At 41.2% G+C, this 19,231-nt stretch overlaps 1 protein-coding gene and 1 long non-coding RNA gene across 24 annotated transcripts in view; one reads left to right on the forward strand and one right to left on the reverse strand.

The window, feature by feature from the left end:
* ptprt (protein tyrosine phosphatase receptor type T) overlaps window positions 1–19,231 on the forward strand; it is a 326,972-nt gene that overhangs the window by 192,913 nt on the left and 114,828 nt on the right. For all 23 annotated transcript variants that reach the window (XM_077013789.1, XM_077013772.1, XM_077013775.1 and 20 more), the window contains 3 exons: window positions 8,050–8,251; window positions 9,119–9,221; window positions 11,744–12,017. In XM_077013789.1, the coding sequence (XP_076869904.1) occupies window positions 8,050–8,251; window positions 9,119–9,221; window positions 11,744–12,017 (579 nt within the window). The remainder of the gene's footprint in view (window positions 1–8,049; window positions 8,252–9,118; window positions 9,222–11,743; window positions 12,018–19,231) is intronic.
* Window positions 1,419–3,093, reverse strand: LOC143521188 (uncharacterized). Its single transcript, XR_013132689.1, has 3 exons — window positions 3,007–3,093; window positions 2,455–2,552; window positions 1,419–1,734 (listed from the first exon to the last, which is right to left on the reverse strand). It is a non-coding gene; the product is annotated as an uncharacterized LOC143521188 (long non-coding RNA).

A 19,231-nucleotide genomic window follows, 5' to 3' on the forward strand; every position in this document is an offset into this window, starting at 1 on the left:
CATGCGGTACCGAACAGCACAACCATTACAAATTTTAAGTAACTACAGCAAACACGAATTAATTTAACAGTTTATGTCCAATATGAAGAACACAACATACATAAGTATTTAATACATCTGTATTCTGTTTAACTAACCGCTCGTCTTCTAACATCAGTTTTTACCGTCACTTACTTAGACACCTAGATTAGATCAATTTAACAGTGGTTGTTCGTGCAAACAGAAACAGTCAGATTTAGTATAATCACCAAAGGAAACTAGTTACTAGCATTAGCAAGATGAAAATTGGTTTATTATTAACCTACTTTCACATTCGTGATTGTTCACAAATGAACGTCATGTGAGTAAATAAGAATAGCGATTTAGGACGACAACGGTGATTTGGAATGGCTGATCTGATACAACTCTGCGTAGTGCAATTACTTCAGACCAATGAAAACACGATGGTGGGAGGAGTTGGATCTAAGATCCAGCTACACCCCCTGGACTTTTGCTTCTGCAGCGACGGGTATCTCAAATTTTCTACTGCAAATTATCTTGAATTAACTTTATGGCACTAGTGTAGTTCATGTTTAATCCAATTTCAGGATGATGAATTATAATTCTACTCGAATGAAAGCATGTTCAAAGCATTTTTATCCCATTCTCCTTGACTTAAATTCTGAAAAATTCTGTGTACTCAGGGTTGGGAGAGTGTCCAAGAACTGATTTGAAAAAACTATTTTTAAATTATTTTAAAACAGGGTTTTAGAGTAGTAGTTTGCATGTGTTAGCCTCTAACTAAGCAGCCTTCAGTAAAAATTAAGTCAAGTCAAGTCAAATTTATTTATATAGCGCTTTTTACAGCACATGTTGTCACAAAGCAGCTTTACAATCATATGGGTCCACACTGAAAAAAAGAACTTGTTGGATTTACTCAATTCAATAGTGGACATTGGTTGCACACATTTGTTTTGCTTCAGCAGCAACTTAAACAATTAAGTTAAATTAACACAAGTTTTTTCACATTTAATAAACATGTATATTTTGTGTTGATAATGTGTGATTGAAACATGTTATGATGAAGTGATTTGAGCTCCTAGAACACTTTAATCTGTTGCAATTTTCTCACTTTATTCCAACCCTATTTTGATAACATTTTCTTAAATAATCCCGGCGACTTAAATACTACATGTAATCTTCATTTTAAATTCTGATATTATATTCAAGTGTCAAATATGAAATTTTACAAATAAAGGTCTTACAACAGATTGTATTGTTCTCTTCAAAGTTGCACGTCAACACCTTTATTTATAAACAAAAATACAGGGTCAAAAATGGCAACAATATTGTGACATAGGTTCAAAACTCTTTACTCCAATTGAATTTAACCAAACATGTGATTTCACATGGTCCTGATGGGACTAGACTCCCAAACTCTACAGCTCTTCACTTTTAAAGAGAAATATAAACTGAAATGGAAAAGTGCTGCTTATTAGAAAACTTGTACAAAAAAGGAGGCAGGGGGAGGAATGGCCCCATCACATACAAAAGAGCAAATTTTCCGTAGCAGTAGCAGTTTTGTTCCAACAACATGGCTACTGCAAGGGCCACGTTATCAAGGTCCTGAAGAACCACAACACCTTCAATGATGATGCCAACATCAGAAGGGTCACTGCCTGGCATCTCTCTGGTGACGTAGATGCCCAGTGTAGTTTTTTCAATTGCACTCAGTGTAGCAGCCTCAGCCATGTCCTGTTTAAAGATAAAACATTTTTTGTTTAGGATTCCTTTTTACACTGATCTCTTTAGAATGCAGCAATTCCTTACTGCACCCAATTCCTAAACCCATGATAGCAGAACAGTAGACAGCTGTAGCCAAAGACAGCCCTTCCAATGGACCATGATATTCATGCTTAAGACAAGTTAAAACTAAGACTCTAATGCCCCTTTAAATTAAAGACCAAATTCACAATAAGCACAAATGTGAAAAATGTCAAATGTTTATTTAAACATAAAACTGGCTGTGAGAGGTATTCTGTAAACTATTTAAAAAACAAATTTTACCAATTATTTTAATATTTGAGACAAATTACAATCATCCTATTTAGAATGTGTTAATATTAAGACCTCTGAAAGACTGATTTAAGACATTTTAAGGCTAATTAAAGCCTTATTTTTGGACTGATGAATTCAATGCCTTTTGAGGATCCACCAGAACACTGTCATAATGCTATTATGAAAGTGAAAAATTCTCCATTTATCAATAGGGGATTATGGAGAAAAACTGGTAGGTTTGAAAATCTTATGTGATAAGTTTAACTTATTGTTTTAATCTCAGCACTGGAATTACTTTGGGATTACTAGAATTACTTTCTGAAATTAATAAAGAGGGCCTTAACAGCCCAATATAATCACAGAAATAACGCATGGTTTTACAATGTTGTATAGCCAAAATGTACTCAAAACACTCACCATGTACTCCTGCAGCAAGACATCAGGACTCTCATTCAGATAGATACATCTGACGACTGTCCTTTGATGAGGGACTCCCTTCAAGCATCAGTGTCATCCTTAAGAATTACAATAAAGAAAATAGAGATGTGAACTCAAATAACTGACTTTTCTAACCAGTGATCATATGACACCAACATCTACAAAATATAAAAACTATACATTTGACCTGACCATTATGGACTGGACTTTTTATAATGTCCTGACAATATAAAAAAAGATAAATGTCTCACAGTGGAACAGTGAATGCAAAATAAAAATGACAGGGTTATTTCAGTGAAATAAAAAAAACATCCCTCACTCACTCCCTCCCTCCCTCCCTCCACCATTCACCCCCTCCTACCCTCCCTTCAGAACTCTGTCCCTCCCTTCTTCTATCACTCACTCAATCTCAATCTACTTTATTTGTAACTGCAGGTGGATTAGATTATCAGTACTCACATACCAAGTAAGCAATGCAATGGATACAGTATACCAATCTTTCACTAAACAAATGCAGAATGTGTGACCTACTTGGTAAAACTGATGGGCAGGCATTGCATTGCCACATTAACGCCGTCACTGGAACACCATTCACTGAAAAAGTAGAAACAAAATCACTTCATGGGATCATATATCGATATATGCATTTTTGAATCATCATAGAAAACAAGTGGAAGGTATACACAATGATAAAAGTCTAAAAAGGATTTACTAGAATTACTTATGACCAGCAAGTCACAAACTGTAACATGGCTAACCAAATGTGGGACAGGGTTAAAGATCCTTAAACAAATTGTAAAGCTAACAGTAAAAATAATCTTTAAACAAAGTTCAAGTTGTATAAAACATTATCTGACTATGACTTTACTGACTCCAAATGGTTAAACAAATAGTTATACTTAGATATATGTAATAGTGCTTAAGTGCACTGTATTGGTCATTTTTTTTAATACTTTGTTACTGTACATGCATGGAGCAAAATATCAGAAACAGAAAATGTTTTACCAGGATTGCCAACTCTCACGCATTGAGCGTGAGACACGCATTTGACTGTCTTCACACGCTCTCACGCTCTGAGGTGTTAAGCTAATTTCAAGCTAGCTTAAGGCTGCCGATGTCCTTAGCCGAGGCTCTTTCATGGCCTGATCTCACTGACACCAAGCAGTTAACACAACTGAACGGTCAGTTGGCAAACATATTCACAAACATAAGTATTTTAGGAGCACCACAGAATTAAGTTGTGTGTCACGCTATGACCCGCGCACTCAAAAACGAATTCAAATGAAGCAGCGCTAGTAGCTTCTAGTAGCTAGCTGGCAAACAGGCTCATGACAAGTTTAAAAAAACTGCACTGGCAAGCAGGCTCACGACAAGTATTTAACGTTACATGGTGATTCTCAAAACAATGAACTACATTTGACTGCGACTTTGATAATATTCATCCAGAAAATCAAGACTTACTGCACAAAGTAGGAACTAGCACTCCAACCAACTCCAAACGTTTTTTCTCCTTGTCACGTTGAGGGCGCGAAACAAAATCCCGTGCAGTATCATGAGATTTAACATTGATACATTATTGATTCACTTTAGTCGAACATGATATGAACAAATTCATGTACTCTCTCTGTGTTTTATGTAGTTTTTACACAGTAACATTACATATCTGTTTAAAACATGAGGCAGTTGTGTTAGATACACTCAAAATGCTTACATAAATCCAAGACTTGGCTAGTCTCTTTTTTTCAGTGCAGATCCCTAATGAGCAAGCCTAAGGCAATAGTGGCGAGGAAAAACTCCCTATGATGGTGGGGATTAGGAAGAAACCTTGGGAGGACCAAAACTCAAAAGGGCACCCATCCTCCATTGGGCGAATCACTGCTGAATTACTTCAACCTACTCAATTTCCATATTCAATCAATCAATTAATCAAAATTTATTTATATAGAGCCTTTTACAACAGTTGTTGTCACAAAGCAGCTTTACAAGTGCCGAGTCCTAGCCCCCAGTGAGCAAGCCAAGGGTGACAGTGGCAAGGAAAAACTCCCTAGTTTATTTGCATGAGGAAGAAACCTTGAGAGGAACCAAGACTCAGTGGGGGAACCCATCCTCCTCTGGCCGACACCGGCCACCATGACAACAATTAAAAATAGTAAAACAAAGAAAATATGGGAAGGATAAAAAAAAATCTCATCTTGGTGTGTATTTATATACGAGTTCTCTATGTAATTACTATTCAGTCCTAAAAGTCTTGATGGTTGGTAATGGTAGTCATAGCAGAGGAGAATTCAGGGTGGTGTGAGTGCCCAGGGCAGTGGGATGGTCCTCCATCATATCTGCTTAGGCAGGAGGTGGCCGGTCCAGGATGGATCTCGGGAAAGGTTCATGTCTCCTTATCTCACTGTTCCTGAGGCAGGCAGCCATATGGAAAAATAAAGCAGGCAACATTAGCTCTGTATGGGATCATATGCGGGACAGATGAAATTTAAACATTTCTAGAGTGTGGCAGCAACTCCGGCATTAAATTAAATTATTACAGCCTAACTAAAAAGGCAGAACCAGAAGGTAACATAGACTTGGGGGCATTCTGAGACATTGGCATCCATCCACTGCACCGTCAACAAACTTGAGTGATCACATGCAGTGACAGGATGACAGCACCTTTTACCCACATACCTTTTCTCCATCCCTATGCTTTCATTGGTCTATAAAAATCTTAGCTTTATGAGCTCCACCCAGTGGCACAAAAAGGGGGCATGCAGCGTATGCGACGCAAAGGGGCGCTGCACTAGAGGGGGTGCCAAATTGATGCCAGAAAATTATTTGCCGAGTTGGTGGGGGGTGGGGGTGGAGTGCGGGGGGCGCAGATAGTATGTTTGCATACACCTCAGAAAGTATGTAGTTGCAACCCTGGCTCCACCAATGGGGGTGCAGAAACAGGCAGCAGTGCTTATAGGTCCTTGGACAAGGTAAAATGATGAAGGGATAATATTTCTAAACCCTGAAGTGTGACTGTGGGTCAGTACCACTCAAGGTGCTGCTCTGGTTATAGGTGGCAACATTACTGAAATCAGTTCCATTTCATTCATGTTTCTCTGTGGACTTACATGAGGGACTCAATGCGGGATTTACTGATAACAAAAATTAATTTAAAGATTAATTAACTCCCTTAATCAAACATATGACTGTAAAACATGTCTTAAGCCTTAAGCGGCCAGACATCCAATTCAGGGTTATTTTTGCATTGCTGTTGGCAGAGGTGGGTAGGAACACGTTACATTTACTCCGTTACATTTACTCAAGTAGATTTTTGGACAAAAATGTACTTGTAGGAGTAGTTTTAATATGAAAGACTTCTACTTTTACTTGAGTAAATATGTGGTGAGAAAAACACGACTTTTACTCCGTTACAATCGGATTTGCTCCGCGCGCTACCGTTACTTTCGTTTTGTAAATAATTCTTCTTTTCAGTGAGAAGACTGACCAACCTCTCGTCACCTGAGTACGAGTGACCAATCAAATGAAGCCGGTCAATCACGTGATCACATACGCAAACTTTCTCCACCGTAGTAAGAAAGTGACAGAAAAACACACAAATTAAGTGTTATATCGCGATCGATCGATCGCCAGTGGTTGGCGCCAGAGCGAACTAGTAGCTCATTGAATCATAAATATGGATCAGAGGTAAATAAACTAGATTTTTTTCGGCATGAGAAATTGGATGTGTGGCGTGTAAGCGTGTGAAGACAGTCAAATGCGTGTGTCTCACGCTCAATGCGTGAGAGTTTGCAACCTTGGCGCTGCCAATTGTGTCTGCAAACGTGTGGACATTTCAGCCTACAAGAACTCAACATCAAATATGAGGAAACACGATGCGATAAGTTTGCTGTATGTATAACTTTGTGTAATGCTATATCTCTGAGGCATAACGTTTGTATGATGTAATTATTAAATGTAATGCAGTGCAATACTAAAAACCAGTGTATAGAGTGTATACACTAGCAATATATGATGATTAAGTCTGCTACAAATTGATTCAGTTGGTGTCAAGTTGTAGCTACACGTATTGGCTGACAGTCTCATCAGTTAGTGCCTTTGTGGAACACATTAAAGTTACACAGGACTAATAATTAGGAACAAACAAAAATACATATTATTTCTAATAAATAATTTATATATATAATATTTATTTATAATAAATTATTTTTATCATTAAAAGTCATTGTTTCCCGTAATTAAATTTCCCATGATGTAATTTACTGACACGAGACAGTACTCATGCATTTGCTCACTACTTGAGTAGCTTTTAATCAAAGTACTTTTTAACTTTTACTCAAGTAATTTTTTGGGATGCATACTTTTACTTTTACTTGAGTAAAATTGTTGAATACTCTACCCACCTCTGGCTGTTGGTTAAAAACGTCCATCTTGTGTTGTTCTACGGAAGTTCTCTTTATACTTTGGTAGTCTTGATTTGCCAGATGGAAAAGGATGAGAATCGATGTAAATAATATCATTTCCTATAGAAGCATCCAGAAAAGTGTAAGTGAGTCAGCACAATGCCAGGAGTGTGAAGTAGAAGAGTCTGTAGGATCTTGAAGGTGTGTCATAGCTGTAAGGTGACTCAACCGTGTCTTTCACTCATATTTCTCCCAGATATCCCAAATATATGGGTGTGTTCTCTCAGACAAAATCTGTTTGAAAATTTGCTTTTCCATCCTATGTTATTGACTGGACAATGGTGGGCCTTGAACTTATGTGTGCGTCTGTTTTTTGTTTTTGTATTTTTGTGTGTGCGTTTGCATCTGTGTGTCCCCACTACACGTGAAAAGCTTTTAGACAGCAGGCCTGCCAGGCACCCAGCTGTCAATTTATTTGATTTGAATCCTTAAATGCAGTTGTGAACTGTGAAACATCAAGGCTAAACTGTTTTGATTGCAGCAACACCCTGTAGTTATCAATTTACACAAATAGCGATCTCCACGGAGATTTGAGCTGACTGGCTGTGTGTTGTGGGTTGGAGGGACTTTCAGTGCTACCTGGTGATTGGCATGTCAGCCTTAAATTTCTACAATCTTAATTTAGTGTCATTTTTCTGGCAGCACCAAGTGGGTGGTCATCACTGCCCATCATCCCTGAAGCCATCATCCACCCAAGACATCCATTCACAGATTAAGCCTGAAATAATATTGATCTCACTGTAGAATCTCTATAGATAGCAGCACTGTTAAGTCCAAGAGTAGGAGGGGGCTACTGTGCTAATAAATCACGTTATTTACAGTGTGACCAAAGTCGCTGAAACTGCCATGAAACTGCCTGAAACATTTGGAAGAATGTGTGTAGAAAGGCAAACAGTGAGACTGGTTACTCCTGTGTTTTTTCTGCGCTGAGCTTTCACAATTTGTTTGTTTCATTGATCTTTTTGTGTTCTTGTATAACTACATCACGTTGCCACAACGGTGGTCCTTAGTCTGGGCCACCTGCACATCTCAGTTTCCATGCTTCATCATGCCAAACTACTCGCCACGCTACACAGGTTATGAACCAATCACCCCCCCCCCCCCCCCTTTTCTATAGATCACCTATAAAGCCCTGAGCTCTCTGGACCCCAGCGCCGATCTGAATACCCAGCACGGCCGGGTTTTCAAGCTCCAAAATGAGACCCATCATCTGTTCATGGGGTTGGACCCTGGCACCACCTACTACTTCACCCTGAAGGCCAGCACCAGCAAGGGCTTCGGCCCCCCTGCAACCATCCGCATAGCCACCAAGATTGCAGGTAAGAGGCATATCCTGCCTCCACCTGTAGCTTTACTCACCTAGAGCAGTTGAATTCTGCATCTTGTTTCTTTAATTGGTGATATGATGAGTGGTGAGAGAGCTGTTTGAATGGAGGAACAGAGATGATGGTTTTAACATGTTTATTTTTAAATTAAAGTCTTCATATGATTGTTCATATTTTTCAAATATTTGAAGTGAAAAAAACCTTTATCAATATGGTTTTCTAAAATACCCATTAAGTAATATATATATTTTGTTCAGTAGTTTATTATTGTTATTGTTAATGTGTATTGGATGGTAGGTGAAACAGAAGGATTGTTTGCTGAAGTTTGCCACTATATTTGAGGTGCCACAGTATCAACAGATATTCAGTTTAATAATGAAATTACATTTTTAATATACAGTATACACAATATATTATATCTGCTTTACATGTAAATGGGAATGATGATTGCATGGGTATGGATATTTTATCAAATGTATAATTACTGTACTATAATTACTACTTCACAATTTAGATAGATATAAATATTATAATGTAAACAGATATATGAAATAAGTTCGCTTGTTGTATTTTATATTTAAATATACTAAATTACATTTTGATGTTTGACATTTTGAAGTTTTTGGTGTAACTGCACATTTGAACTCGAGCTTGAATTAACAGCATCTCATATCATGCAGTATATCATGAATAATGGCTTGGAAAATGCAGGTATTGAAAGTGTTGTATGGTATTTCTGGACACAACCAAAGGTCCTAGGTTTAAGTTTTTGAATCATATAAAAACTAGCTTTTACTGCAGAGGGAAAATGTCATCTAAGATATGCTTGTGTTAATAAGTGTCTGTCCCTCGCCTTCGTAGCTCCATCAATGCCTGAATATGAGACTGACTCACCTCTCAATGAGACGGACACCACAATTACTGTCCTTCTAAAGCCCGCACAATCACGAGGAGCCCCTGTAAGGTGAGCAAACCTCTTCCCATATGGTGTCCAATCAGAATCCTTTCACCATCAAATTTACTTTGATTGAGGTCTCATTGAAGGAATATGGAGCAAGGTAAATAATTGGAAGGATAGTCTGACAGGAGGGCCAGACATAACCAGGTATCCACACTAGGTCTAAATTAATCTGGGGTTAGGGCTAACAAACACAGATACAGAGCCTCAGCAATAATAGACACTGAAGAACAAAACCCTAAAATGAGGTATGTTTCTCCTCTCCACTCTTCCAGAGCTGCTCCAAGTTGCTGCTTGAATGAAAACACAAGTGAGCTGCTTAGCACAGAAGCACTCATTCAAATAAGTGTCATTTGTATGCTCAGCCCTTAAAGAGGAGCTGGCCAGTTTGGCTCTGTACTGGCAAAGCAACAGAGCTTCTCTCTGTGTTCACTTTGACTCTTTTAAAGGCATCAGCTAGATGTGACATGCAGGCTTCAGGCAATGACAACCAAATGAACAACATATACATTTGCTTGGACTTTTAATAAGAGAATGTACGGGACCACAGTGGAGAGTAAATAAACCCTCTGCATTGTGGTAAAGGAAGTTAATGCATTTTGTCGCTAAATTTTTACGGGTCAGAGAAAATAATAATATTAATACAATTTGGAATGCGATTAGCCTACCATTACTACTTTGAATATTCAATATATATGTTGAATATATTGAATATATTACTACATTGAATATGAATACATCCCTCCTCACACCCAAAAGTAATTTTTTGCTTTACACACTTTTGAATTGTAGAGCTCTTGGCATAACAAGCTAATTGTCCTGCTGTCTAGAGAGCCTTTATGGCAGTGTAGAATTGAGTCTGATTAAAACAATATCTAGATGTTTTATCCTCATTTCCATTTTAAATCTCATTGTCAAAACTGGGCTACCTGATGTTTTATGTTTACATTTTTGGACTTGATTTTAACTGGTCAAATTTAGTTCCAAATATTTTGAAATATAAAATTATTGGTTTATAAATTCAAATTTATTACAGTCATAGTACATTAAATTGTATTCAAAGTAATCTTCATAATAAATATAAAAAAGTAAAATTCTTACCTCTCTGCCCAGCACTTTCATCATTCCTGATTTTCATTTATCTGCAATTTATCCAAAAGATAGATAGATAGATAGATAGATAGATAGCTAGATAGATAGATAGATAGATAGACATTCCTTGAGTTCAAAGTGGCAGTGTAAATCTAATAATAATAACAATAATAATAATAATAATAATTATTATTATTATTATTATTATTATTATTATTATTTAATGTTTTGTCACTTTATAGCTTACAAACCATTCTCCTTGATTAATGATGATTATTTTCATCCCACATCATAAATGCAGTAATGTTAAAATCAGGAGCAGTAACAGCACTTTATTAGTAATTTTAATTTTCAACACACTGAAAATTGTTCAGAATTGCAGGACCTCTGGATAAATGTGGCTGCACTGGTTGCCTGCATTACACACAACTACACAACCACACACTCTCATATACCCTGAAAGCTATTAGTTTAAAATGGAGATCCGCTGTTTTTCTGTTTTTGCAAGAAGGAAAAAACAGCAAGGGGAGAAGCAAGCTTCTTTGGTCATTATCCCTCATGAAAGATGCCAAATTAGAGGCTAGGATAATTTGCCATCATCTTTTCGGTGAAACATACATTTCCCTAATTGCACATAATTGTGAAGTATGTTCATGGCATAGACAGGCATAATTGCAAACAAGCCCTATTAGTGATGAAAGCTCAGATGTCCTTATCTATTGATGAAGTCTGTGGACTGAGACACAGTCATGCCTCTCCACGTCCTCAGGCCCCCTTCACAAGTCCTTTTCAAAAGCCCAGTCCAACATGGGCCACCTCCCCTCCTTTAAGCTAAGTACCGAAGCAGAGATTTCCCTCTGCTGGCCCTATAAAGCATCGTCTACTTAATTGTACCTGCTCAATAGAAGGCACAATGGAGATGAAGTTCTTTTGCTGTTTTAAGCCTGAGAGCAAGTTTAATGGAGACAAAAAAGTCATTCGGTTGTCCTCATAACACGTGGATTGCAGACTTGTGGAGGGGTCATTATCAGACTTAAATTAATACTTTACCCTGGAATACAAATAATGGATAATGCCATGGAGAGAAGTTAGTATGTGAAATAAGGTTGTGCCAACTGATGCACCCAGGATTTTCCAGTGTGGCATTTTTACATAAACTATGAAGACATGTTCTTCAAAATGCACTACCACAGGAGGAGCTGTGAACTTAAAATTAGACTCTAGTGAAGTAGTAATGCTAAAACCTGCTGTTTCTAGCTCAAATGGCATTTATTAATCATATCTGAAAAGTGTCAGTGGGGATTCTGCAGTTCAATTGAATTAAACGGTGTTCTTGGAACAAAAACTTCCAACCTCACTTAAGTAATTTATCTTATATCACAGTGTGGATGCTCCGATTTCCACCCTCTTAACTAGAGCGATGTTTTTCTTCCCAGTGCCTACCAAGTGGTGGTCCAGGAGGAGCGGAAGCAGAAAATACGACGTGCCACTGATGTGACTGAGTGCTTCTCCGCTCCTGTTAGCTTCCGCAACGCCTCCATCTTGGACTCTGCGCATTACTTTGCAGCCGAGCTCGCTCCAGTCAGCCTAGCAGTGGTACAGCCCTTCACCATAGGGGACAACAAGACCTATAACGGTTATTGGAACGCGCCGCTGTCTCCCGCCAAGAGCTACAGCATTTACTTCCAAGCCCTGAGCAGAGCCAACGGGGTGAGTGCTGGCAGGAAGCCGCCAATCACAGCGATTCACTTCTTTGAGCATTTCCCAGCTGAGTCTAATGAGAGGCCATATATTTTTCAGATATGACCTGTGTACATTTCAGCTCTCCATGTGGAATGTTCTAAGAAGTTATTTTTTTATGTGCCAAGTGTGAGTTTGGCAGCACCTTGGGGCTCAAAAGTAGAATTCAAGTATATTACCTCTATGACTATGAGCAGTTACACTTCCTTTTGGTTGTGCGTTTATGCAGCACATGTGATGGTCTAATGAAGCTTAATATAGACTCATTCCAAATACTTCTTGCTGTATTCTGAGTTCCTTGCGTTACTCTGTGCTCCAGCTGCTGGGATGTGAGTGTTGATTTGATTGGATCTTGTTCAATTCAATCTGTGTTTTGTATGCTTGGAGAAACCCGCTCAAAAACAACCCCAGACCGTGACCTAGATAATTTGATCGGAGAGTCATGCATAAAATATGGATTTAGGTTGGTAGTTCAGACTTGATGCCCCTTTCACCATATGCCAAGAAACCTTTGGGATATAAAATGTGCTGCAATTGGTGTAATTCTCAATATCCGGAGAATAAAAAAATAAATGGATTTACCATTTGCCAATTGGCACTTATTTATTATCATTATGATAATGCCTTGGGTTTGGAAGGAAAAAAACAAACAATGCTACTGTCTGCCATCAGGCATATTGGTTGCGTCCATGCATATGAATACCTTTATCAAGATAAGTACTGCTGAGTAGTACCAGTAGTAATGCCAGTTGCTGTCAATATCCATTCTGTTCATAAAGGTGGGGATAAAAATAATAATGTCCATGCAAGGTCTCTGGTCAGGTTCAGAGAGCCAGTCATGTGCCGGCTCAGGCCACAAATGATGCCAATGGGAAGCTTGGCACAGTCCCCCATCTGTCCTCAGCAGAGTCAGCAGAGTCAGCTCCTCTCCACCTGCTCCTCCTCACTGGAGTCGTGAGAGAGAAGGAGAGACACTCCACCTCTCCACCTGCTCCTCCTCACTGGAGTCGTGAGAGAGAAGGAGAGACACTCCACCTCTCCACATGCTCCTTCTCACTGGAGTCGTGAGAGAGAAGGAGAGATTCTCCACCTCTCCACATGCTCCTTCTCACTGGAGTCGTGAGAGAGAAGGAGAGATTCTCCACCTCTCCACCTGCTCCTCCTCACTGGAGTCGTGAGAGAGAAGGAGAGATTCTCCACCTCTCCACCTGCTCCTCCTCACTGGAGTTGTGAGAGAGAAGGAGAGACACTCCACCTCCCCACGTGCTCCTCACTGGAGTCCTTCACGCCAGCAGTGAAATGGGGGGAGATTAAGAGAGTAGAAATGAGAGGTCAAAACAGCAGCTTTGGCCTCCAATTTCTAGGTTATTGGTTTTGGACCACGTAGCTTCTCTAGATGATTTGCCCAATGAAGCTGTGGTAGATCTTCCTCCAACACAATAGTACTGCCAGCAAGTGCAAAATCAAACGTGCCTGATCTTCATGGACAAGATGGGGTCCTTTGAAAGCTTTTTATTCAAAGACCTGTATATGAAAGTGTCAATTGTCATATTTGTTAAAGACAGAAAAAAATGGTAGTTAATTCTGACAGCATCTAAAATTCTAAGCAATGTTATTCTAGGATGATCTTATACAGGTAGGGGTATTACTGCAAATAGTTTTAATTCAGTATTATATAGAGTGTATATGCTAATTGTATGCTACATATAAACCCAACCTCAAAATAATACATGAACATAAACAGATTATTTATATGTAGATAGAAAAGAGAGTGAGAGTGAAACTGAGAGGGTGAGAGTGTGAGAGTGAGACTGAGACTGAGAGGGTGAAGAAGATCCCAAACTCTACAGATGTCTTTTTAGGGTGAGAACTTTGGTGAGCCAGCAATCCTTTTAGACCAAAGCTCCCTTTACACCTTGTGTTAGCATGCTTTTCAAATCTGGACAGTATCCAAGTATACTTTAGTCATTTTACACCTTTCATTAAAATGTCTCCCCATTGGTGAGATAGATGTCTTATTTCACTTACCGTTGCAAAATTCATATTTTCATATACAGTGGGGAAAATAAGTATTTAGTCAGTCACCAATTGTGCAAGTTCTCCCACTTAAAAAGATGAGAGAGGCCTGCCTTATTTTCCCCACTGTACTTAATTTTCTTTTTTTCAGGGTACCGTAAACTTGTTTTTTTACTTGTCAATTGCTACTAATATTATATGCTAACAATATTGTGAAAATCTTCAGTTAAAACTTCTGTTGACAACAGCAGAAGAATTTATTTAGTAGCCATTATGATCTCAGTAGTGGTAAATGGTACTTTTTCTTACATACAGTATCTACCTGTGTTGTTCATGGTTAGAGTCCACCTGTGTCCACCTCAGAGACCCGTGTCCACCTCAGCGGTTTGAGTAATCTGATCAGTCTTTGCACGTTGTGTAAGTGGGAGAGATTCCATTTTGGGTTTCAATGTGGTCAAGGGTTATCCACTTATGATATGATCGCTGAAAATGAAAGTTGATGTGCAAATGTGTGAAGGATTCTAGACCCTGTATCATCCTAGCCAATGAGAGTGCAGCATGTTGATTTTTAGGTACCACATCAACAGACAGGCTCAACATGGCACAGATGGGATTCAAATACTGCTAATTAGTGGTTTAATACATATTCTGGATTAGCAGTTCAAAGTGAGGTTGGAATTAACCTTGTTTTGGATTAAGGATGCAGAAACTAATACAAAAACCATTGTAGCCCCAGCCCTCTCATCGGAGAAGGAAACACTTCAGAGGATTCCAGTCACTTGTAGATAGCTAGGGTGAGCCACAGAGCTCGTCTGGAGAAATGAGCGAGAAAGAGTAAAGCCCCAAAGTGGATCTCAAATATAAGCCTAGATGTGAATCATTTTGTCTGGTTAAAGGATCTAGTTTTACTGCTTTTTCTACAGAAGCTACAAAGGCAATGCTCGATGGACAGCTGTAATATCCTTGCTGCTTGGATTGTACGCATAGAGCCTCTTCAGTAAAACTATAAAGCGAACCACCCTGTGTGGTACTTCTGAAAGTGTCTTAAATAAAGCGCTTTTCATGCTCATGATGGCAGTTTTCTTTCTCAGCACTGAGAGAACAGAGCAGACTAAACCTGTTGTTTTCATTCTTGGTGCTCTCACACTTTGGTAGATAAAGGTTTTCTATGAAATATCAAAATATGTAGATAATTAGAACAAAAAAAATCCATGACGAGCTTTAATATATCTTTCTTTCTTCCAGTACTCGGTCTATTACTTACTAGGTGGAATTGGGATGTATGACCTTGTCTGACACGTATTAAGTCAGCAGTGTTGATAAACACAGCTCTGGGTATTCCATTAATATCAGTTTCTATGTGTCTCTCTTTCTCTTTCTGTCCCCCTCCCCTCCTTCTCTCTCACTGTCTCTCTGTCTCTTACCCCTCCCCTCCTTCTCTCTCACTGTCTCTCTGTCTCTTACCCCTCCCCTCCTTCTCTCTCACTGTCTCTCTGTCTCTTACCCCCTCCCCTCCTTCTCTCTCACTGTCTCTCTGTCTCTTACCTCCTCCCCTCCTTCTCTCTTACTGTCTCTCTGTCTCTTACCTCCTCCCCTCCTTCTCTCTTACTGTCTCTCTGTCTCTTACCTCCTCCCCTCCTTCTCTCTCACTGTCTCTCTGTCTCTTACCCCTCCCCTCCTTCTCTCTCACTGTCTCTCTGTCTCTTACCCCTCCCCTCCTTCTCTCTCACTGTCTCTCTGTCTCTTACCCCTCCCCTCCTTCTCTCTCACTGTCTCTCTGTCTCTTACCCCTCCCCTCCTTCTCTCTCACTGTCTCTCTGTCTCTTACCTCCTCCCCTCCTTCTCTCTCACTGTCTCTCTGTCTCTTACCTCCTCCCCTCCTTCTCTCTCACTGTCTCTCTGTCTCTTACCCCTCCCCTCCTTCTCTCTCACTGTCTCTCTGTCTCTTACCCCTCCCCTCCTTCTCTCTCACTGTCTCTCTGTCTCTTACCTCCTCCCCTCCTTCTCTCTCACTGTCTCTCTGTCTCTTACCTCCTCCCCTCCTTCTCTCTCACTGTCTCTCTGTCTCTTACCCCTCCCCTCCTTCTCTCTCACTGTCTCTCTGTCTCTTACCCCTCCCCTCCTTCTCTCTCACTGTCTCTCTGTCTCTTACCCCTCCCCTCCTTCTCTCTCACTGTCTCTCTGTCTCTTACCTCCTCCCCTCCTTCTCTCTCTCTGTCTCTCTGTCTCTTACCTCCTCCCCTCCTTCTCTCTCACTGTCTCTCTGTCTCTTACCCCCTCCCCTCCTTCTCTCTCACTGTCTCTCTGTCTCTTACCCCTCCCCTCCTTCTCTCTTACTGTCTCTCTGTCTCTTACCCCTCCCCTCCTTCTCTCTCTCTGTCTCTCTGTCTCTTACCCCCTCCCCTCCTTCTCTCTCACTGTCTCTCTGTCTCTTACCTCCTCCCCTCCTTCTCTCTCACTGTCTCTCTGTCTCTTACCCCTCCCCTCCTTCTCTCTTACTGTCTCTCTGTCTCTTACCCCCTCCCCTCCTTCTCTCTCTCTGTCTCTCTGTCTCTTACCCCCTCCCCTCCTTCTCTCTCACTGTCTCTCTGTCTCTTACCTCCTCCCCTCCTTCTCTCTCACTGTCTCTCTGTCTCTTACCCCTCCCCTCCTTCTCTCTCACTGTCTCTCTGTCTCTTACCTCCTCCCCTCCTTCTCTCTCACTGTCTCTCTGTCTCTTACCCCTCCCCTCCTTCTCTCTCTCTGTCTCTCTGTCTCTTACCCCCTCCCCTCCTTCTCTCTCACTGTCTCTCTGTCTCTTACCCCTCCCCTCCTTCTCTCTCACTGTCTCTCTGTCTCTTACCCCTCCCCTCCTTCTCTCTCACTGTCTCTCTGTCTCTTACCCCTCCCCTCCTTCTCTCTCACTGTCTCTCTGTCTCTTACCCCCTCCCCTCCTTCTCTCTTACTGTCTCTCTGTCTCTTACCCCTCCCCTCCTTCTCTCTCTCTGTCTCTCTGTCTCTTACCCCCTCCCCTCCTTCTCTCTCACTGTCTCTCTGTCTCTTACCCCTCCCCTCCTTCTCTCTCACTGTCTCTCTGTCTCTTACCCCTCCCCTCCTTCTCTCTCTCTGTCTCTCTGTCTCTTACCCCCTCCCCTCCTTCTCTCTCACTGTCTCTCTGTCTCTTACCTCCTCCCCTCCTTCTCTCTCACTGTCTCTCTGTCTCTTACCTCCTCCCCTCCTTCTCTCTCACTGTCTCTCTGTCTCTTACCCCTCCCCTCCTTCTCTCTCTCTGTCTCTCTGTCTCTTACCCCCTCCCCTCCTTCTCTCTCACTGTCTCTCTGTCTCTTACCCCTCCCCTCCTTCTCTCTCACTGTCTCTCTGTCTCTTACCTCCTCCCCTCCTTCTCTCTCACTGTCTCTCTGTCTCTTACCTCCTCCCCTCCTTCTCTCTCACTGTCTCTCTGTCTCTTACCCCCTCCCCTCCTTCTCTCTCACTGTCTCTCTGTCTCTTACCCCTCCCCTCCTTCTCTCTTACTGTCTCTCTGTCTCTTACCCCTCCCCTCCTTCTCTCTCTCTGTCTCTCTGTCTCTTACCCCCTCCCCTCCTTCTCTCTCACTGTCTCTCTGTCTCTTACCCCTCCCCTCCTTCTCTCTCACTGTCTCTCTGTCTCTTACCTCCTCCCCTCCTTCTCTCTCACTGTCTCTCTGTCTCTTACCCCCTCCCCTCCTTCTCTCTTACTGTCTCTCTGTCTCTTACCTCCTCCCCTCCTTCTCTCTCACTGTCTCTCTGTCTCTTACCCCTCCCCTCCTTCTCTCTCTCTGTCTCTCTGTCTCTTACCTCCTCCCCTCCTTCTCTCTTACTGTCTCTCTGTCTCTTACCTCCTCCCCTCCTTCTCTCTCACTGTCTCTCTGTCTCTTACCTCCTCCCCTCCTTCTCTCTCACTGTCTCTCTGTCTCTTACCCCCTCCCCTCCTTCTCTCTCACTGTCTCTCTGTCTCTTACCTCCTCCCCTCCTTCTCTCTCACTGTCTCTCTGTCTCTTACCTCCTCCCCTCCTTCTCTCTCACTGTCTCTCTGTCTCTTACCTCCTCCCCTCCTTCTCTCTCACTGTCTCTCTGTCTCTTACCCCTCCCCTCCTTCTCTCTCACTGTCTCTCTGTCTCTTACCCCTCCCCTCCTTCTCTCTCACTGTCTCTCTGTCTCTTACCCCTCCCCTCCTTCTCTCTCACTGTCTCTCTGTCTCTTACCTCCTCCCCTCCTTCTCTCTCACTGTCTCTCTGTCTCTTACCCCCTCCCCTCCTTCTCTCTTACTGTCTCTCAATTAATTTACACCTCTGAGTCCTCCTTCTACCATTCCTGCTTTAATGAAAAAGCAACCATCCTAAATAAAGTGGGATTAAAGTACTGTAGACTGCAGGCATTATAGTGATATAGAGCCACTTGCCACCCAACCCCCATAAACCCCCATTCTCTACCCCTCTACCTCAGTAGATTAAAATCAAAGCAGATGTAATAGGGGACAATATTTCCTGTAAAAATGCTTCTTGTATGAACCAGGCTTATGCTGTATTCATTTCATCATATTACAATCTTTGGTTTTTCTTTCTGACATGGTCACCATATTTAATGTTATTGAATGGTGTTTCTGCGGTTAATAAACATTCCTAAGTGCATCCATGCCTTTGTAATGTAGTGATGAAGGAATATCTACCTCTCTGCTTGGTCTTTGTAGTACATCACATTTAGCATTTAATGCTGTTAGCATGGTTAGCCAATATGCAACTGAACAGTGAAAAGCAGAGAAAGCCAAAGAGAGTGACAGTTGCGTAATGAAATGTCTCAGTAGATAATAGATAGGTAATAGATATCTTAACTCGTCACCCATTAACACAGCCAAATTCCCCTTCATGTTAGTTTCAGTGTAGTAATTCACTGAAGTCAGAACCTGGACTCTAGTCCAATACCAGTGCTTGAAAACAAAATAATGCATAAAGTGATGAGTGAAAGAGAAATGTGCAAAAACCTCAGGGTGCTTGTGAGGAGATGGCCACACCCTGCCCAATTGGCTTGACCTCTGGAGGTGAAAGGTTTCAGGAGGGATGAGGACACAAATGGGGTGGTAGGGAGCAGTCAGGTTTACCTTCACCCATGTGTGGGCAGAAACGTGACACAGTCAAGTGCCGTGGGAGATGC

This window comes from Brachyhypopomus gauderio, chromosome 8 (genome assembly GCF_052324685.1).
Source record: "Brachyhypopomus gauderio isolate BG-103 chromosome 8, BGAUD_0.2, whole genome shotgun sequence".
Taxonomy (NCBI): Eukaryota; Metazoa; Chordata; class Actinopteri; order Gymnotiformes; family Hypopomidae; genus Brachyhypopomus; species Brachyhypopomus gauderio.